Raw genomic sequence first — 22,981 nt, 5'->3', positions numbered from 1 at the left:
AACGGCAACGAGAACGACAGCTACAACGACAACTCTTTAACGCCAATTGATGCACGATCTGCCGATCTGGCGATCTGCAATCCACAATCCACGATCCACAATCTAAGATCCCCAATCAACTGATTCACTTTGGCTTCGAAGCCGCTGGCCGCACGCACGCGACTGTGGCGCGTTTTAAAAAAAGACCGCGTTTTTGGCTCAGGCTCATGAAAATTTCATAATTATTTCTTTTTATTTTTCCTTCATTTATTTCTGTTGTTGCTGTTGTTTTTCGGCACTGCAAATTTAATTGCAGGAAAATTGCGAGCATAAAGATGCCAAAAGAACATGCGAAGACGATAAGACAGACAGTCAGACATTCAGAAAGACAGAGACAGAGAGAGCGAGAGAGAGAGAGTGAGAGAAAGAGAGGGAGAGAGAGATAAAGAGAGAGAAAGACAGACAGTTGGTGGGGTGGTAAATGGGCATCGCTGAGACTTGGACTTTTGATTCAGGCGCATCGTAGATGGACCATACCGAACCGATGGACAGACAACGATGAGCAGCAGCCAAGCGCAGTCGAGCATGCGACATATGTAACCCCCCACCCCCCTCCACGTCCGGCTACCGAACAACACGACCATCAAGCATACTAGTGCGCTATTCACTGACAGCTCAATGCAATGGAGGCAGAAAGATAGAAAGGGAGGGAGGGGGAAGGGAAAGAAAGAAAGCGCTGCAATCAAAGGATACGCGCAAAAAGAAGCCAAAAATGAAATGCAATTTATTTCATTATAATGAATCAATTAAAAAATAATATCAGCACCAACAAAGCCTAGCCAACAAATGTGCACAGCTAGAAGATACCCTGCTATCAGATCTTCTAGTCATTCCTACTTTATCCCACATAAATGTGGGCAACAGTTCAAAATTCGATTTAAGCCCGATTGTCGCATGGTATTCAAGAATTGACATGCCAAATATAAGATCTTTCGATATATTAACATTAATAGTTTTAATTTTATTCATATGCTCAGATGTTATGCTATACAAAAACATTTTTGATGGATCCTGATCCGTTCTATCACAGGAATCTGCTCGAAATACATAGGCTGAAAGTCATAAGAAAAATACAATTGTATTATATACAAGGACCTACATAGAACATATACGAATTCTCTAGCTTTAATTATCTCTGGCACAGGCCAGGTGGAGATACAGATATAGCTAGATTGGCTCAGCTCGTCGTGATCCGAAATACATATTCCATAAGGTAAGTCAAATTTACTTTCTTCTCCCGGTTACAACCATTTTACCGTGCTGCCGAAAAACTACAAGCATGCTAGACAATTAAATATTTAGATTACGCTACATATTTATGGAAAACTCCAAAAGGATTAGCTTAAACTACTGTCTCAGAGTTGCATTAGTTACATACTTTTGCATAATACCTTTATACCTCATCTGAACATTTTAATGGGTAAAACGATAAAAAGGAGGCCAAGAAAAATGTGGCATACATGGCATTGAAATTGTTTTCGGTACGGGGCGCCACCATACCACACCACAAATTGGCATACAAATAAAAAGAAAACAAAACATAATAGACGACATACAAAAGACAATATGTATATGCATATATGTATTTAAACATATAGACAATGGAAAGGGCGAAATGGTATTGGGTTGCTTCCATTTAGCAATTGGAAGACACTTAAATTCTTATACAGTGCCTAATAGAAGTTTGGAGTTCGAAAATTCTAAGCAGATCTTGAAAAATAGATTGAATTAATTATTATTATAGAATTAACCAATTCAGAATCGAAATCCCGAAAAATGCATTTTTATGCTCGTTCACAAAGTGTAAAGAGACCTAAAATGTTGAATATATACTCGGGTATACACCCGTCGAATAAATTACGAAGATTATATAAATATTATGATCAAATCAGGAAAATCATCAGACTACTCATGAGCTTCTCTAAACATCCATGCATCGCCCACTGGGGACGTGGCAAATCTGGAAAATCAGTACATATATAGATTTTACAAGATATATTAAAAAAATTCCGGTTTATATCTAAGCTAAATGGCGGGCGTGTTCTTATATTTTTCTATCCCATAATTAATTATATTGACGTTGTTGTTGTTAATGGGAAGATTTACCATACATCCTTACATCAAAAAATTTGTAAATGAATTGATGAGAAATTGAATTGCTTGTTTTCAGCCAGAGGCGTAGTGCACTAGTTTTGACTTATGTGGAAAATTAATCAAATTATAGTGCTAGTCCCCACCCCCACCCTTATCCACGCTCCCACCAAGCCACCCACCCAGCACCCAGAAAGCGTAAATGTGGAAATCTCAATTCTACCGCTTTTATCAGCTATAAACATTGTAAAATAACACGCAGTCTTGAGTGGGTGGCAACAGGGACAAAAGGGGTACGAGCGGGGACATGGTTTGGGTCGTTGTCAAAATAGAAAAGCAATTTTTTTTAAATCTTCCTTTTTTTTTACCGCGACGACGGGGGAAACATTTCGATACACAAACCCAATTGGCAACACGAACTGCACTCGCGAGAATCAATGCCCGACGCGGGGCGGGGACAGGGAAAGAAGGGGCAATGGAGGGTGTGTCAATTACCGGTGCCGGGGGTGTCGCATGTACAATGCAAAAACGATATGACGCAGCAGAAAGAGGAGAAACCACTTCAGAACATTGGGAACACACAGAAACACACACAAACACACACAAACACACACGCACACACCCACACACACGTAGTTGCTAATAACGTGACAGAAACCCGAAACCAGAACTGTAAAGCTCTCACTCCTCTCTCCCTCTCCTTTCGCCCTCACCCTGCCACACTATGCGGCGACTGAAGGCTCCATTCAAAAGCGAAATAAACACAGACCGATTCATCGCCTATGTACTGGGTGTGGGGGAGGAGAGAGCTTAAGAGTGGGGTATATAGTTATTTTTCATACCAGTAACTGCAAATTAATGTAACTTTTGTTACCATATCGAAGCGTCAACAATAGGAAAGTCGAAGAATTTTGAATCAAAATATCTAAGGTATTTAATGGAATTTTTTGCATACCCTGTAACTGAATGGGCTTAAAAAGTAGCAGACTGATTCATATGAAGAAACTAAATACAAATAAAGTAATTGCTCTGAGTTTTATGTATGGAAATAAGAATTTTCCAGAATTTAAAAACGTAGTTTTTCATTTATTGAAGATGCATTTAATCGAAATTCATAAGTTTTTGTTTATTTTTTTCCTCAAAACTCTCTTACACTAATTAGATATTCATAATAATAAAAAGACCTGATCATAGGCCATTGACTGACTGACTGACTGTTGATTGACTAAGTGGCTGACGGATTGCTAAAAACAGCGGTTTACTTTTTAACCCGAGTAACTATATGAGACGCAAGTGCATATAGCCGCAGTTTTAGAAAATTCATTGCCAAGTGTGGAATTAGTAGAAATATCTGCATATCCGAACCCCCAATGTGATCATATGCTTGATACAAATCATGTCTATATATCTAGGTGTCGGAGATAATAGCTAACAGAAAACCTAGAACTAATTGAAATGGATATGAATTTCTTTTAAATCGTTTATGATCTGACAGGTCATGTTAAGAGTGTACGGGAGGCTGGGTACGGGATATTTCTGGGTCGGACACCATCGAAAAGAGAGCATGTTCTACACATATTTGTAGAAATAGAAATACTTCTGAAACTTAAGTAACCACTGGACCTTTACATAAATACATATATGCACTTGATCACAATAAATCGGCTATATGTTCTTAAATGTTACTCGGATCTGCTTATGCTATGGGCAGCTTTATAAGTTGTAAAGAGGTTGAAGTTTGTCAAATATAATATTGTTATAAAAGCTTGACAAATAAAGATTATTTGTTTTCTTTTTTTTTGGCGCAGCAATGCGAGATGTTCAAAGATATAATATATATATATATATATATATATATATATATATATATATAGATATAGATAGATATATATAGATATATATATATACAAACAGTTTTATATATAGAGAGATATATACAGTAGGGAGCAAAAGTGTTTCCATAGTTGACACTTTGAACTTTGTGAGTCAATAATATCCAAACGAATGAAGCAAATCAAAAAAACTTTTTTTTCCAATAATATGTATTTAATTCTTAACAAATTGCCGTATATAACAAAAACAAAAATAAATCAGCAAAATATTCAAACAAAAAAAACTAAAACAAAACGCGTGTACAATTTTGCACCTTCCGTTATTCTTACTTTGGTTTGATTTCTTAATTCTTTTATCGGCAATAGACATGCAGTTTCACCGTTATATGTTTTATTTTTGCATACTACACTTTTATGATCCAGAAAATCACGTGTTTCTTATTATTCGAAGCAGATTTGTTGATTTTAGCAATTAATCTATAAAGTACCGCGAAAAAATGAAGAAGCTTTCGTCAGATGTCGAAAATAGAATTATTAGCCTAACTGAAAGTGGCTGTTCGACTCGTAGTATGGCAGATCAGCTTAATATTTCTCATTCAGCGGTGTCCAAGGTCCAGAAAAGAAGCAATGTTGCATCCAAAAACACTATTAAAGGTCACAAACGCCTCTTAAAGGACTCTGACGCCAGACTAATGATGTCGAAAATGAGAACTGATAAGTTCCTAACACCGAAGAAGGCATCTATGCACATAGGAAAAGACGTGAGTCGGTGGACGGCTAGAAGAGCACTAGCTAAGGTTGGATATGTGGCAAGTGTGAAAAAAATAAACCAGCTCTATCCGAGAAGAATGTCAAGGCTCGATTGAAATTCGCCCTGGAACACAAGAACTGGACTGTAGATGATTGGAAACGTGTCATCTGGTCGAATGAATCCAAGTTCAACCGTTTTCAGTCGGATGGCAAGCAATACTATTGGCACAGGCCCGGGGACAAGCTTCAAAAACACCAAGTGAAGCAAACCGTTAAGCATGGAGGAGGCAATGTCAAAGTTTGGGGATGCTTTACTTGGTGGCACATTGGACCATTGCATAAAATTGATGGTATAATGTTCAAAGAAGACTATCTCAATATTTTGCAAACCTATCTACCCAATTTTTCGGACAAGTGTGCATACCCCGTAAAGGAAATCATTTTTCAACAAGATGGGGACACGAAGCACACTGCCAAAATTGTCCGCGAATGGTTACAAAACCAAGATTTGATGCTGATGGAGTGGCCAGCTCAAAGTCCCCGAACTGCAGTGGAAACGAGTTCCAAAGGAAACCATATATATGTATATATATGTATATATATATATATGTATATATATATATATATATATATTATATATATATAAAACTGTTATATATATTATATATATATATATCTCTATATATAAAACTGTATATATATATATATATATGTATATATATCTCTATATATAAAACTGTTTGTCCTGACTGACTGACTGACTGACTGATTAATGATCAATGCACAGCCCAAACCGTAAGAGCTAGGAAGCTGAAATTTTCACTGTAGTTACCTTATGTAATGTAGGTGCACGTTAAGACGGGGTTTCGGGAAATTCCACCCGCAAGTGTGGAAAAATCGCGAAAAACGTTTGTATGTAACTTTTTTGTTTACCATCCGATCGGCCTCAAACTTATTTTCAAAGATCTTTGTTCAAATTCATTTGAGGGGTGTTTCACACTTTTATAAAAATCCGATCCTCCTGGGTGGAAATGGAGGTCAAAGATTTGGTAGGTGACGTTTCGCGCTCAAATTCGTTTCCAAAGATCTATAAGAAAAATCATTTGAGACGTGTTTCACACTTTTCGCAGAATTCAAACTTTTTCGGGTGGAATGCGACTCAAAGATTTTTTGTGCGAAGTTTTAAATTGTGTCCGATTTGCTTCAAACTTATTTTTAAAGCTCTACATAAGAATGTAATGAATACGTGTTTCAGCGATTTATGAAATTCCACTCGAAACAGTGGTAAATTGGCGGGAAACGTTTGTATGAAAGTTATTTGTTCACCGTCCGATCAGTTTCAAAATCATTTCAAATTTGTTTGAGAACATTGATTTTATAACATACGTGCCACGGGCAAGGCCGGATTATACCCGCTAGTATTATATATATTTGATACTTATGCAAACCGATCTCTAATCGGATATTGGAATCACTTCAGTCTGTTGTCAGCTGAATGTGAATGGTTAAAAAAAGACACTTTTTTGGCAACTTTGATAGGAGGGGAGGGTTTCGTATCTGGGTGTATCTGGGTGTGAGTAAGTGTGTGAGGGTGGGGGTGAGCAGCAGTGACGGCACGCGGTCAGATCACGAGACACCGCGACCGCAGGCAAAGAGGCACTTGGCGGGCATCCCTTGCACGCCCCCAACCAACCCCCATCCACACCACTCAAACCACGCTGCTCTTGTTTCGTATCTCGCTTGCCTCTACCCCCCCCCCCCTTTCCAACCACAAACGACGGTCATTCCCTCTTCGTTCTCATTCGCTGGCACTGGCAAGCGGCGCATTGCATACTTTTAGGAGCGCTTCATAAATTACGCGCCGAAGAATCCCCAAAAGTGAGGGCGACCCAAAGCGATTGCATAAACAGAGGCAGGCAAATCCAAGACGAATGGGAATGGGAATGGGAATGATAAAGCAGAAAATGGAAGACATTTTTTTTTAAAGCAAATCGATAACAAAGCAGAGCTGCAAACAGCGAAGAGAGAGGAGGCAGCGAGAATACTCTCTCATTCAGTTTTTGGCACAGCTGCTCAAACAGAGCAACGTGGTTCGAAAGAGTTGTTCGTGAAGAGTCGTACGCAAAACGAGTTAGAATGCAGCGGTCGGGCGCAACCGTCGATATCATACTCTATTCCCAGCATAATAACAGCTTGAACTATTCGAAGGGAGTATTCCTGAATAGGGTAGTGATATTCAAACTTCGACTTAACTGTGAAATAGCGATTATCGCCATTGCTCTTGCGGTTGCCTGGTAAAAACATTTCGGACTTAAACGTGCATATCGATTTCTAGTTTTGCGGTTAAGCGAACGTACATTGCACACATCAGATATACTCTTTGTCACATTGTGAACAGAGAATATTTTGTAGCGGGCAACGCCGGCTACTTACTAACTGTTAATCTTATACTTATATGTTGGGTATTCGATATGGTTGACCGATCTTCATCATAAAACGGAAATCGATTTATCAAGAACCCAATCCAAGTTTTAGCTTATAAATACTTGTCTTTGTCAATGAAGCTGGCAAATATTTGTTTAAGTTTAAACTACAGATAAACTTGGGCATAGCCCACGTCGAGAAGACATAATCTTCTATGAGTTTAGGCTGGCAGTTTAGTCATTATCGGAAGTAGGAGGGAACACATGCTACTTGGGGTCGCAAAAACAGCTGTCCCCTCTGCCTCCAGCCGCGGTTCCCGCTCGCGCTCCCGTTCCCGTTCTCGCTACCGACCGTCTCTATCAGACGGCAACAGCAGTTGTTGTCGTCGTGGTATTCGCTGTTATTGTTGTTGATGTTGTCAGGCCCCCCGTTCAAATTAAAAATCAAATCAAAAATAAAAATGCCAAAAAAAACAAGTTGACAAATGTTTTAAAACCAGGCGCGTGCGGCAGAAGGAGGAGCGAGATGAAGAAGGTGAAGGCAAAGCAGCAACAGCTGTCAAGAAAAGCGCCAGCAGAGACACGCCTCCCCATATATATGTATATGTAGACATTCTTATATAGGGTAGATACGTATGTGTAGGTAGTGTGTGTATGTACTTAGAGTGTTCTTTGCATTATTTTTGGAAAAAGTTTTGTTTTTGAGCAGAGCGCGTGATTATTAACACGACAACATGCGATGACAAAAAGTTAGGAAACATCTATAAAGCGTATAGGTATATGGCGGCCATATAAAAATAATCAACATCTTTCACGACTTAACGCCCTGCTAAGCTGATAACCTGAACATGCAGCAGTCGTGTCATCTTGTTATCACTCAAAATCTGAGAGAAGCAACAATTAAGTAGCTGTAGCTGTAGCGGAACACGTTTATAGTATACTATTCCACTGTCATTATAGGGTATTCATGTGCACACAAATACCTGCTGCCAGATGCTATCACCTACCTAACTATACCTTGTGCATTATACAATACCTAATATAATCTAAGACGTCTCCTATACTTATAATTTAGTTAATAAATACAATTATTATCAGTTTTCATTTCTTTTATAAATAAGTCTTTCTCTGTAAGGTTTGAACTTCATTGGGGGCTAATCTTAGATACACCATGGCATTTATAATCTACTTACGTATAGTATATAACTTTAAAATCTATCGATCTATTCTATCCTACTTTATCTCAATTTCAGGCAGGTTGCTTATTGATGCATATGTGAATTAATTTTGACTTCTTACCTATCCGAAATATAACTCTGTTAAAAGTATAGTTCTATTGTTATAAATTGTACACTAATCTCTCTATTTATAACTAAATACTAACTCAGGGCTGCACTCATGCCCAACCCGCACATTTAAAAACCCTTTCCCGTTCAGTCTATCCCATATTTGCCGTATACTCTACCCGACAATAATCCATTTCATTCCACATTACAGCACATCGCTTATTCTATTAGGATACAGACAGCGACTGTCCATGCCATATAATGTGCAACTTTATGGGGCAGCTGTAATAATTATGGAATTTTAATTGTGTACTCTATATATTACAGATTGTTAAACAACAGTAAAACGTAGAATTTATTCTTTTTAAAAGCGATGACTTTTCAAAAAGAACAGAAATCATCAGCCGGCGTAAATCAACGTTGTTGTTGCCGTCTTATCAATAAGGCAGGCTGACAACAAAGACTAATGATAGCAACACAGTGTGGTCTGTTCACAGAACAGGGCGTGGCTCTCGCTAAGGCGCTGCCACTTATCAGTCGACCGACAAAAAAGACCAGTAAAAAACAAGGCACAGCGACGATTTCCCAGTTAAGTGAAACGACTGGAATTGGACAGAGTTATAAAGTTTTCGTTTCAATTTTATCCGAATATTATGAAGTACAAAGTGCAAAAGACCAATATAAGGGGTGCAGCAAAAAGCAATCTTAATCTTCCCTATATCTCTGATATATGGCTTGGGACGTATAGAAGTTATATTAAGCAGCTCCAGATAATGGGCAGAGCAAAGATCGCTGGGCAAAAGCACACCCTATAAGACAATCCAATGCCACTTGTTTATACGTTAAAAAACATTTTCAAGAGAATTAACACACATCATGATCAATATGATCATTGGACCAATCAATGAATTAACTTCCTTTAAGACACGTACGCGCTTGTGTGTGTGTGTGTGTGTGTGTGTGTGTGTGTGTGTGTGTGTGTGTGTGTGTGTGTGTGTGTGTGTGTGTGTGTGTGTGTGTGTGTGTGTGTGCAGCTTACCCGACAGCTTTATAAGTTAGGTTAGGTACACATGTTATTCGAATCATCAACACTTACCTGAAAAGAGAAAGATAGAGAGAGAGAGAGAGAGGGAAGGAAGAATTAGCATAACAAGTTAGATCAATTCGTAGACAAAATCAATAATTAAAAGTGTGGGGCATTTGAAACGAAGCAAACTCTTGGAATATACATTGAAGTGAATCGTGATCACAAATTGATGCGACAGTTGAAACAAACGACAAGCATGATTATTTTTTGATGATTATTAATTACCTAGTATATGCTTAAACTTTTGCACCACTTTGGTCCAACTAACGCAGGATTGTGTTCTAGCCAGTTTTGCAGTCTTTACACTCTCGAGACTGTCGTTGCCATCATGCAGTGCAGCCTCCGCTTCGGCGCCTGTCTCAATATCATCATCGTCATCATAAACGTAGCCAGCATCATCTGCTGCGGCATTGCGATCATCGGAGTGACGGCGGATTGGGACAGGTTTTATATCGGCGATAGAATCGTAGTGATTATCATGACTATGACTGCGGACGCGCATCTTTACCAGATCAGCAGCGGGATCATCATCGGCAACGGCATCTGGATGCGGTTGCGATATCTGTTTGTTAATCGTTAAACGATTTCTATCACAGGGGTTGGGTTGGTCTTTGGTCTCAAGGCCGCTGGCCGCCAGATTTGAGGCCACCGTTGTGTTGCGCTTCTTGCGCTGCTCTTCGCGCTCCCGTTTGAGCAGCGCCTTTTGCTGTTTGGCCTTGCGTTGTTTCTGTTTGCGTGCAAACTTTTCGCGCAGCTTTGGACTACCAAACTCGTCCAGATAGTACATAGTGTCCTGCAGGCCATCCTTGCGATTGATCAGCTTGGCATCAATATGCGGATCCTCGTTGATCTTTAGAAGCGGAAAAAAAATACGGCCATCTGTGCCCAAACTGCGTGCATCACGTCTTTTGGCCGCCGCAGCAGCAACTGTTAATGGCGCCAACTCTAAAGGCAGCTCCTCCTCTTGCTTCAGTGGAGCCGCAGGCACTGCCTTCAATGTTTGCTCGTGCTCGTGGGTGCCAATGTTAATAATGATGCCCGACTGTGTATCATCTTCGTCTACATCTACATCGACAGCAACGCCATCATCCTCATCCTCCTCCTCCTCCAGATCGTCCTCATCGTCACGATCATCACCAATGTCTACCTCCTCGATGCGATCCTCCACATCAAAGACCTGCGTTCCAGTGCTGTTGGTGCTCTTGTATTTGATGCGACGCAGGACGCTGCCAGCACCAACGCTGACGCCAACGCTGCTCAATTCGAGTGCTGAGGCAGCGCGTGTGCGGCCACCTCTGCCGGCAGCTGCCACCTGTAACTGTTCATTGCCGCTGCTGCTGCCCAGCGATTCGCTGCTGCTGTTCGATTGCGCGCCACCCGCGCCGCTGGAGGCGCGCTCACCGACGCGCTGCTCGATGCCGCTGTCCTGGCTGAGCAGCAGCTGCTGCTGCTGTTGCTGCTGCTGCAGCAGTTGGCGCTGCTGCTGTTGCTGGCGTTGCCATTTGGGCAGCGGGCCGTGCAGGCTGAGTGAGCCGCTGCTGCTGCGCACCGGCAGCTGTTGCAGCTGTAGCAGCGTTGCCTGCGAACCGCTGCAGAGCTGCTTCTGTGAGGCGCTCGTCACGATGACACCGCTGTCCGCTGACCCAGTGGATGTTTGCGTTAAGAAGCGTTCGCTCAGTGGAATTTTGATCGGTGCGCTTATGATGTTGTTGCTGTTGTTTTTGTTGTTGTTGTTGTTGTTGTTGTTGTTGTTGTTGTTGTTGTTGTTGTTGTTGTTGCTGCTATTGCTGCTGCTGCTGCTGCTGTTGTTGTTGTCGCTGCTGCTGCTGATGACGGGAACCGCATTGGCGGGCGGCGCTGCTGCTGCGGCTTTTGATGCTGTTGTTGCCATCAGGTTTTCAATGTCTGCAGTTATATTTGCTGATTCTTTTGCCTTTGTTTATCTTAATTAACCACGAAGTCTTTCTCACTATTTGTGTATGTTTATATATATATATATATTTATATATGCTTTGTTTTGCTTATGTTCTTTCACTTTCAATCACTTTCTTCTCTGCTCTGTCAACTTTGTTGCATCAATGTCACATTGCCTGCTCAATAAAATGCATTAGAAATATAAAAATTTCTTATTTTGTATTTTTATTGTTGTTTTGTTTTTACTGCTGTTGCTTTATATAAACAAACAAAAAATAAAAAAAATAAAAATATATATATTTTTTCATTTCCCATTTATTTTCGTGTACTTTTCATTTTAGTTTGCTGCTATTTTTGGCAACACGCGAATAAGCATACATAAAAATAAAAACAAAATAAAAAACTTGAGAAAAATAAAAATACAAGAAATATTTTCTTTAAGACGACTTTCGTTCGCCTGCGTCACGCAATAAAAACAAAACACATCAAAAACACACACACATACGCACGTGAAGAAAATTAAACTGTTTTCCAAAGGGATTTCAAAAAAATAAAACTGCGTTTGCTCAGCTCAGCGCAGTTGGTAAATTTTCTGTAGTTGTTTTTCTTATTGTTATTGCAAATGTGAAGAGAGAATCGTATCTCACACACATGTGCGGGCGCTCTTGAGGTCGCGATTGAACTGAAACTGAAACAGAAACTGAAATTGAATTTCCAAATTATCAACAGCGACGACAGCAGAAACGTCGCTGCTGGCGCCGCCTGACGCACATAAAAATAAAACACACACAGATACACACGCGCACACAACACACACACGTCAACGCAACGAGCGGCAATGAAACAGACAAGAGAGCAGCACAACATCAAGAGCGAGCGAGCGAGCGTACAAAGCACAAAAGCACAGCACACAGAGCAAAAGCGAAAGTCATTAAGTAATGCGAGCGGGCAGCGGCGTGCGTCGTTTAAGTGGAATTCGGAATGAAACACTATGCATATTACTTGCTACTTGCTTGGCAGGCTTCTTTCTTTTACTGCAGCCTTCAAATGGGGCATGGCAGTGGGAAATTCAGACACACACACTCATAAGCACACATAAACAGTTCTGCTTCTAATCTTATCACGCCCCGACCCCAAATCCTGAGCTAATCAGAGTATGAAGAACTGAGAATTCTGAGAGATTTGGCCGTCTGCTGCTTCGCTTTTGGCTCGGCTTGCGTCTAACTGTGATAATTTGCAATTGCAGCGAACGGAATTTATCAGTAGTGTAAAGCGGAGGTGTTAAATCAAACAGAGTGGCGAATGGGCGTATAGGCGGCGAATGGGCGAGCTAAGCTGCGGGCGGTCTCCCAAGCAGAATCAAAACAAGCGAAAAACATAGGAAATGGAACAGCGGACAGTAAACACGGGTGGGAACTAAGCGATTAGGCTTGAGGGGCGATGGGGTTTGGGGTTGAACTTATTAAATATGTACATATAGTAAAAACGCGCTCGATTGTAAACAGAACAAAAGCAACAACGGTAGAAATAACAAAAGGTATTGCCATAAGGAAATTTTTAGTTGCTCGTTGTTGCTCAACTGCAAACAGTGGAAAATTTTCGAGTTGCCTTCGTGACGGAGGCTACTTGTTGTTGTTCTTGGATTGTGTCCATTTCCAATGAACTAGGGCTAAGCACGCAAAAACTGTTGACAAAGGACACAGGACAAAGGACCGCGAACAGTGTACACAGCAAGTGGGCAAAACCCCTTAGACTTGAATTGGTCAATGGCGTATTAGCGCAAATTAGAGGAGTGTACGAAACATCGTTACGAAACGAAGTGGAATAAAATGGAACAGCCTGACCATCAATATGGAGAACGTGCGCCTATGTAATATTGACATAACCTTAAAAACAAATACATCTAGTATATTACGAAAATATTCTATGGGACAGGCCAAGCAAATACACTCGAATGACATTTAAAATACATACAGCCTTCGGTTTTCCAGTCTATATTCAGTTTAAATCTAAGAAAACCTTTCTTTGTTAACTGCTTACAATAGATTCAACCTTATATTAATTAAAACAATAACTTTAGTTCACTAATTGAGCTTCGTATCGCTCGCCTTTCTCGCTCAACTATTAAAGGTCAAAGCAAATTTTTGTTTGGATCATACTTATAACAGTTAGAAACTGGTTAAATTCCAACTTTCTCCGTTAGCTGGTGCTCCAAATCATTTCTGACGAGCTTTTTCCCAGACCACTTGACCACTTGACCACCTGACCACCTGACCACCTGGCCGTCTGACTATTTGACATTTGACTTAATTGCCAAATGTTTCGTGTAACGACGCATGTTTCTCCTTCTTCCATTTTCTTTTCTTAACTGTTGTTAGTCCCAACAAGTGCGCATTTTGTATCGACTTGACATTGAACGCTGGGAACAACGCGAGCCATTAACCCAACCACAAGAACTAACACAATTGTATCCCTCTCTTACAGACGTCAACCTCATATCGCTTTTTATTTATTAAACATCAATTAACGTAGGCAACGACGACAATGTTGGCAATGACGACTTTCCTCTTCTTTCCCTGAACAAAAGTACCTACACGTGTACCCAGAGAGCGCCGGTGGGTACAGACCCCCTAACACAAACACACATACACTCGCGTCTACCTTATATAAAATCTACTAAAATTTACATGGCAAATGAGTTGAATCGTTGTTGTTGCTCCTGTGGTAAGGTTAAACTCATGGCTTGTTGTTTCTGCTGGACTTGAACTTGCATGTCGATAATTCTACGGCTCGTCAGCTTTTAAATCGCCGTGTGTAGGGCACACTACTCGTTATATATGTTCATGTACACACGAGTAGAGTAGGTGCCGAGTATAAATAGAATCGAAATCAGACAAGGGTTGTGCACTGCTGGGGTTGTTCTTTCACCCATTGCCCGTTCATATTGATTCTTGAGAAAAGTCGCACACATAAGCTAATATATGGCTTATATAAGTGCTAACTGAATGCATACGTAAGTAAGTTGCATATATATATATATATATATATATATATACATATACATATATATATATGTATAGACATGGTGAATCAGTATTAACTATCTGGTACAGTCGTTTGGCTCGGACAATTTATATAAATAAGAAACTTATTGGTTACGTTGGAAATCTTCCTCAAGCACACCTTCTCCCTACTTTAGCGTTTTTTCTTTTGATTGATTTGATTTAAATATTAAATCGTACACATCTGCCGCAGGTCTACATTCCGACCGTATTGCTTCTCGTGTTCTTGTCAAAAACAGTTCATCTGTTTCTAGTTGCAGCTAATAAACAGTTGTTTCTGGTTTGACAACAAGTTTTTTCTGGTGCGTGTTATTATCTGGACGGTTCCCCTGGCAGAAAGTCCAATTAGCTGGTCAGCAGGTGCGCAGGTGTGGCAGGGTGAGGTCCAAATGGGTCTGCACCGATCGCCCTGTCAATGGGTAATTGCTTTTAAATACCCGACACCCCCAACTGCAATTATTGATATTGACAGCTCTTGTTCTTATTGTTTATTATTTATTGTCTCTATTAGGTCATTAGGCGATACGAATAAAATGTACGATAACGGAAGTTTACATTCTACAGTCCATGCCCATCCCTGCCCGCCCTCACCTTGTTAATTTCCATTACCCAATTTCATTCATTCCCCGTACGTAGCTAATCGCTCGTTTGCTTCTTCTTCCACCGTTCTTTTGTCTTTTGTTGTTGTCGAGTCTTTGGCAAATACTTAAAGACCCCGGACCATTAATACGACTAAAATCTCTTGGGGCGTCCTCGTGTGCTTTCATTTGTTGTTTCACAAATGAAATGCAAATATTTCTTGCCAGTTGGCTTTTTTTACTTGCTTCCCTTATGCGCTCTTCGCTGTAATTTTATTTTGTTTTATTTTTTCGCTTTGGTTTATTGCAATATTAGTACCTCTTACTTTCATTGTTTAATGCTCTCGCTGTCTAGAACCCAGTTTACTCAGCAGATGGCGCTTCGGGGCTGTGCGTGTCAGACTCGGTCGCTGCACTGAGCTATTTTTACAATACTGCACAGACCAGAGCAGACACGACTATATATATAGTGTGCAGCTGGTTTTAGTAACGCATTAAGCTGTATGTTTTAGTCGAACCATGATCATTGGGATCACACGGCTTTGTTGTCCGCCAAGCTGCCTTAACCCCAGAGAAAAAACGTAGTACGACAAGTGAAAGAACTCTTGATGAAAGTGCTCGACAACCAGGAGATTTACTCTATACAGATCCGATCTTTTTGTGGCATCCACTGCGTATACCTGTTAAAATGTGTGTTCTCAATATTGTTGAAGCTATACTAAACGAGATCCTACATATGTGTCTCTATCTCTTATCTCTTATAATCTCATGGGAGATCTATCGCAAAAAACAAATTCAACTCGCTCCGCACATCTCTAAATCAAGAATATATTTATTTGTGAGATTGAAGAAACTTTTTTCTTCTTTTTACATACATTTGCATCAAATCATTTTACCATTCTATACTCATTTGCAATTGCTAAAAGCCTTAAACATTGCAAAAATTGGAATAGAGCCTTCTCCAACATGGTAACGAAAGTGGGCGCGGTTTGGAGTCATAAACATGTGGTATAATATGCTTACTGATATGTTAAGCAGTCCGATTTTTATTGTTAAGATGGCTTGAAAGCGGCTTTAGCTGGGTTATGCTAATAGCAAACCTAACTAGAGGAGTAATCGTCGAAACACAAACAGAATGGATGCCAATTCAGGGCAGCTCAAAGCACAAAAGCAACTTATGGACAGCTTTAAGAGCTGCTGGTTCGCTCTAAATACAAAGGATATTTGATAGCTCGGTGCTAAGTAATTGGTTTTAAGAGCACAGCAAACCGGACCAAACCAGAGTTGACTAGACACATCGATAATCAGGGCAGGGCAACAACATGTGCCGCTTTATTTGTTGTTGCATGCAAATTCTATTGATAAGCCAGCCATATACCATATAGTACCATATATAGATACACACATACATATATGTGTCTAGATACAACTATAAATTAAAATATTGAGTAAGGTTTTATCAATTTATCCAGGAATACAAAAATGTAAATTATTTTTTTAAACAAGAAAGTAGTCAAAATGAATAAGGAGTTTCCGGATAATATGGATGATTTAATACCTTAATTTCTATTTAGAATTTTGGGTAACTGTTGTTTTTCATTTTGACAATTTTCCTTCGGACTAGAGTTTGCAGCTCCACAATCTGAAATTTTGTATTGTTATTGGAAGTTTATAGTTCGTACATAGATTTCCAATCCGAGCTGATCTTGAAATATATCTTTTTATACACACATATATTTATGTATATATCAATATCGTGCACAAGATATATATTATAGATATACTTATTGATTAGCATAAATTGGACGAAGCTGAACCCCACAAGAATATTTTTACACCTTCATGCTTACTCCTCTGGTGTGGAGTTTTTCGGTTTTACTCAATTGGGAAATCTTAACATAAGTCTGTGCAGCAAGCATTAACTGTCAACGTATCGCAACCACAGATAAAAACTGAATAAAGGTTTAAAGCAAAATAATTGCATTGTCTTGTGCTATTTATATGACCATAGCTGTAGAGGCATATATTCTATAAGTGGACGTATGTGGAACGCAAATCGATGAAGACAATGAGATGACAATAATGGTACAAAGCAAAGCAAAACCGAGTGAAGTGTCCAAGATGTTGCCAGAAGCAAGCAGCACAATCCGCAGACCCCAGACGCCGGCTTCTCAGTCGCAATTAACGCGCAGTTGGCATCTTGACTTGTGCCGGGCTGGCCGAGGAAAACAACCTATGCAGCACTTATCACATATATACAGACAGACATACACACATACATACATATACACGAATGTATAATGTGTAGCCATCCATATATTTGATGCTTAAGTATATTACTCTAGAAGTGCATGAGTACCCAGTGGCACTAGGTAAATGGCTCTTTAAGTGGGTGATGACTGCTTTGGATGGAGGCAGAAGCAGAGGCGGAGGCAGAGGCAGAGGTGCTGATCTAAAAAGCCAAATATGCGATTAGTGAGATACATTCTGTCAGTCAGTTAGTCCGTCTGTCAATCGATCTCTGTGTATAAGTATAACGTTGTTATGTTCTAAATAGCAACAAGAACGACAAAAAGAAGAAGCAGCAGCAGCTGTGGAAACTGCGTCTTAGATTTTCGAAATGCGATAATTTTCAGTTGAAACTCTATTGTGGTACACACTCTGAGCAATTAAAATAAATAAATATATACATATACTACATTTTTTTTATATATATATTTATTAATATTGTATATATTGTTTGTATTTGTTAATTATGTTAATTATTTAACCCAATTTGGTGACAATGCTATTTGAAATTGTGCTAGCTTGTCCCATACTACAAAATGGCATTAAAACGAAAGGGAACAATTAAACGGAACGAACGATAACTGTTCAAATCGCAGCAAGGCATTACCGAATGCAACCAAATGGCATTGGAACACATTGCAAAGAAACTAATAGAAGCAAAGTTTGCCCTATAGTACAAAATGGCATTGGGACGAGGGGGGACGATTAAACGAAACAAAAGATAACTGTTCAAAGCGCAGCAAGGCATTACGGAATGCAACCAAATGGCATTGGAACAAATTGCATAGAAACTAATAGAAAGTCAAGGACTAAAAATATAAGTCAAATGAATAGAACGTAATATACACAAAATAAACCTTTTTTATTTTTGTTTATCGTATAAACAAAATTTTTTATTTTATTTTTATACTCTGAACCCATTAAAAATGGGTAAAAAAGGGTATAATGTATTTGTGCAAATGTATGTAACAGGCAGAAGGAAGCATATCCGACCCCATAAAGTATATGTATTCTTGATCAGCATCAATAGCCGAGTCGATCTAACCATGTCCGTCTGTCTGTCCGTCTGTCCGTCCGTCCGTCCGTATGTATGAACGCAAGGATCTCAGAACCTATAAGAGCTATAGACTTGAAATTTTAGCTGTAGGTCCTCCCAGTGCTCGCGCTTCGCTTGTTTCCGATATTCGATAACTTGCCCCGTTTCCAAGTAATCGATACAAATCGATAGCGAAATCCTGTTTTTTGAGCAGTTTTGGTAAATAATATGAGCTAGTCACCAAACTTGATATGTTGCTCCTAGAATAATATATATATATCAAGTATCTTTAATTTTATACCTATCGCCACCTCCCCGCTACCACCACAAAGCTATAAATCAAGTTAATAATCCAACTTGTATTGCCCACTAAATAAAGCCTCAATTTATATGCAATTGACTTTTTGAGAACACAAATTTTCTATGGCACAATAAGATGTACTGTCGAAAATGCCATTAAGATCGGTTAAGAAACACAAAAGTTATGTGCGCACGAGTTAGCAGCAGCTAGCGCAAATTGCAAGAATTTCTGTATACTTGTACACACACACACATTCATGCGCGTCTTCTTTGAATTCTAGCAATAGCATTGCAACGGCAATTGTATTGTTTTCCGTGCTGCTATTTAAATTTGTTTTTTTTTTTCTCAATAACACTCAATAATTGGTGTGGCTGTTGCGTAGAGGCGGTGGCAGGTAATGCGGTTAGTTGCGAGTTCGAGACCGAGGAAACTATTTTTTTTTTTTTAAATTATCTTTATTACTACTAAATCAAACGAGCGCGTAGCGCGAGCTGCATTTGGTGTTGCAAGAAGAGGGTTCAGGCAAAGACACTATAAACACTAAGATGAGTAACGCCATACAACAAAATGCTACTATGCAGCTTGCTTTTTTGAAATTTGAGAACGAAAACGAAATCAGTATCATTGCGCTCTCACAGCCGGAAGAGCGAAAAGCTAAAAATACAATGTACGCTGAGCTTCGGCTGTATGAGAGCCGTGCAAGCAATTATGTTTGTATGTGTGTGTTAGTATACATACATAACAGCATAATTGAATGTGTTGTTATTCACAGCTCTGGCTTACATACATTTTGTTAGTTTTCTACCGCTGATCATGCACCTATCCCAAATTTGTATTCACATACGAATGCACGCTGTGTACTGAGGTTGGCTCCGTAAAAAATCTGTCTTTTAAAGTCGTCGCAAATAATTATATAATTTCTTTAAATTAAATGATTAATTATTTATTATTATTATATTAAAAAATAAAAGAGTGCCAAAAAATACATAGGGTAAATTAAATATGTCGGTAGCTAAAAAATAATTTAAACATAAAAAAAATTGATAAAATTAATCTTTGGAATCACAAAATTTGCGCTCTTATTTCATTTCTTTTATTTCTTAAAAATAATAGTAATTTAATTAATAAGTTAATTTAAAGAAATTATATAAATATATGCACCGACTTTAAAAACCTCAGTACAGAACATGCATTCATATGTGAATACAAATTTGGAATAGGTCGTGCATGATCAGCGCTAGAAAACAAATTTATTTCTCCACCAGCCAAAGCCAAGGCAGTGAATAACAACACATATACATATACATATTTTGATGTAGCTATGCATGCATAATTCACACATGCAAACATAGGTGCTTGCACGCCATTGGCTGAACGAGAACTCTTCTCGAGCATACACTGTCCAAAAACAAAAGTGAAATAAATCTATGTGTGATATTTTCTTAACATAGTTATTGCACAAGTTGCGCCTTGTAACAAAATTATTTTATTCTTAATTTTTCCTGCAAAATTTATAGTTAGTATCATTTGAATAAAGCGTGCATTTCATGGATAAAGCAGAAGTACTTTGCGTCGATCGTAAGTTTAAAACTTTTCGCTCAATATACTTCGAAAACGAAGCGACTCAAAGCACCATCGACCAGCTTTGCTGAAGGCAGGCTGGCGACTAACTTCGTTGCTCGGGTCAGCATTAGCAAACTGCGACTTCGGCATCCGTTCGTCTGGCTTTTGGAGAACGAAGAACCAGTCGACAGGAATGTCGTGCGAAACTCAAACGCCAGATGAAACGCCAGGCATGAAATTTTTCGTCGCATGCAAATGTATGGGCGTTACTCATCTTAATGTTTATATTGTCTTTGGTTCAGGGTATCCTCTAGTCGGGAGCTCCCGACTAGAACTTCTAACTTGTTTATTTTTTTTGCGCTGGAATCGATCAGTGCCTTCTGATCCCTACCAAGCGAATAACTTAGGGAATGATGTATAGTTACTATAATGTAACTTATATATATATAAATAATTAACAAATAAATTTAAATAAAAAGGTGAAAAGAACCTCGAAATGCAGCATTAAATGGCAGCGGAACACCTGAAATTAGACAGGTGAAAATAGAGCTGTGTGCAATAAAATGCCAGCAACAAACTACCATTGATTTTGTACACGGCATTCAATATGCATGAAAACACAGTGAAATGAGTGCACTTTATGTTAACCGTTTGAACTTAATTAAATTCAAGGTTGGCCTGGTGAAAGTGAATGCAGTTGAAACACAACACAAATTAAGTGGCAAAAACAACGCGAACCTAATTGATATAACGTGAAGAAAGAAGAAGAGCTCGATAACTAATGCAATTACCTTGAAGCTATTTCTATACTAATGAATGTCAACTGATGGATTAGTTGGTAGCAAGTGCAGCGTTTCGCATTACCTTTCACATGCCCGTTCCAATTCCACAGTTCTCAGACACCATAATCGTTGCCAATCAATTTGAAGGTCTTTTACCAAAACACAATCTTATCTAAACGTAAATGCAAAATTGCTTAATTAATCAACAACAACAAAATAATAATCGTTGCGCCAGCCACTGTTTAATGCGAGTTTACTTATCGCATGTGGTGCTTAAGTACTTTTCGGTGTTGCAGGAAACTGTGAAAACTAACCCAGCCGAGTACCCTTCTCTATCTATATGGCAGCCATATAGCAATTACATAGGCTCGTTCAGATAAGTACACGAAAGTACATAGAGATGGCTGCGTTTATACAGACGTGTACGGAGCGGACGGATAGGCAGACATGGATAGATCGGCTCCTCTATTGATGCTGGCCAACATTATATATACTTCACTGGGTCAAAAAAGCTTGCTTTCAGGGTATAAACAGAACGAGGCGCGAGGGCAGAGCGAAACACAGCTTGAACAGCCTGTCACCAACTAGTTCAAAAAGTTCAACAATTGTTATTCCAAATGCATTCGTTTGTTGTTGTTGTTTATTTGCTTTTCGTTTCCGTTAATTTTTAAAATATTGAATGCTCTTTCGCCATTGTTGCCCGCAAAGTAAAGAGTTGGAAGATAATGAAAATGTTTAATTTCCAATTTGCAAACCTTTAACCGAAAAAATTTAAACAGTCTAAAAGGAATTTTGAAAAACTTTAGTTTTTTGTTTTAAATATCTTTTTATATAAAACTGATTGGTGATCAACGCTCAACCTAAGCCGTAAAAGTATAATTTACTATAGCTACATTTTGTGATTTGGTCCGGGCAATGCCGCCTAACACCAACTGGCTTTTTAGTAAAACGAAATATCAAGAATCCCCTACAACAAAAGAGAGTCAAAAAGTGAGCTTCTTACGACAATCGACGGCTGCTGTGATTCATTCACAAAGCTCAAAATGTGTTTTTAACCTGATCTATAGCTTGGTTGGGTAAAAAAAAAAACAAGTGACCCACACCCCAACCCCCTTTATGACTGGATCAACAAAATACAAGTGACCAACTTGGAAATACCCTCAACCCAGCGCCGATGTCGTAACGAATATTCTAGCTTCGTTCTATGCATACATACATACATACACAAAAATACAAATACACATACAAAAATACAAATAGGCACGCACGCAGCAGCTATGCTTCTTCTTCGCTTGGCCCCACACTATGTGATATGCTTTCTTGAATTCTATCCGCGCTTATCGTTCGATCTTTATGATATTTTCAGCGTATAAATATGTCATCCAAATCTGTGCAGATACCCAAAAACTAGGCCCAAGAGAAAAGTATCCATTTTCATATCAAATTTTGCTGTCTCAGGCTCTTATAAACTTCGATTTTTAACGATTCCATCGAAACGGGTCAAGTTGTATATAGTTATAGTTATAGTATATAGTTATATATGTACATATGTATATGTAGATTCTCAGATTGGCAGACGAGTTGATCAGCTCGTTAGTTGATTTTGAGCAGAAATATATGTACAAAATTTATGGAATCGGACATGTAGCGTTCTGCCTGTTACAAACATTTAAATAAAACCATTATACCTTTTTAGCCAGTTTCAATGAGTGCAGGGTATATCAATAAAAGCAGCAAAACACCATCTGAAATTTATGTTTTGGCCTTTTCCGCGGCCGCTGAGCTAAATACGCGTTGATTAATTTGCGCGCTCGCAAGCTGAGTTATTAATTGCATCAGCCAATTCGAAGGCACACATAAGTACACACACGCACACACACATACATACATAAATATGTAGGTGTTATGTCGCGTGTGGCAATGAAATGAAGTTAACAGCACTAATTGA

General features: G+C 39.1%; 1 protein-coding gene across 12 annotated transcripts in view; it reads right to left on the bottom strand.

The window, feature by feature from the left end:
• The window catches only part of sgg (shaggy), a 62,308-nt gene that overhangs the window by 14,830 nt on the left and 24,497 nt on the right, over window positions 1-22,981 (bottom strand). For 3 of the 12 annotated variants that reach the window (XM_064699771.1, XM_064699769.1, XM_064699772.1), the window contains exons 1-2: window positions 11,932-12,088; window positions 9,734-11,598 (exon numbers count right to left, since the gene is read on the bottom strand). The exons of 4 other annotated variants lie outside the window; for them this stretch is intronic. In XM_064699771.1, coding sequence (XP_064555841.1) covers window positions 9,734-11,399 — 1,666 coding nt within the window. In that variant the 5' untranslated portion in view covers window positions 11,400-11,598; window positions 11,932-12,088. Of the gene's footprint in view, window positions 1-9,733; window positions 11,599-11,931; window positions 12,111-22,981 lie in introns of those variants that run through there. 5 more of the 12 variants (XM_064699774.1, XM_064699767.1, XM_064699775.1 and 2 more) reach the window with 4 other exon arrangements.

This window comes from Drosophila montana, unplaced genomic scaffold (genome assembly GCF_035044405.1).
Source record: "Drosophila montana isolate Dmon_TW-CO22-7 unplaced genomic scaffold, ASM3504440v1 contig_1624_1, whole genome shotgun sequence".
In the NCBI taxonomy this organism is placed as follows: Eukaryota; Metazoa; Arthropoda; class Insecta; order Diptera; family Drosophilidae; genus Drosophila; species Drosophila montana.
This window is presented reverse-complemented; position numbering and strand designations above follow the sequence as displayed.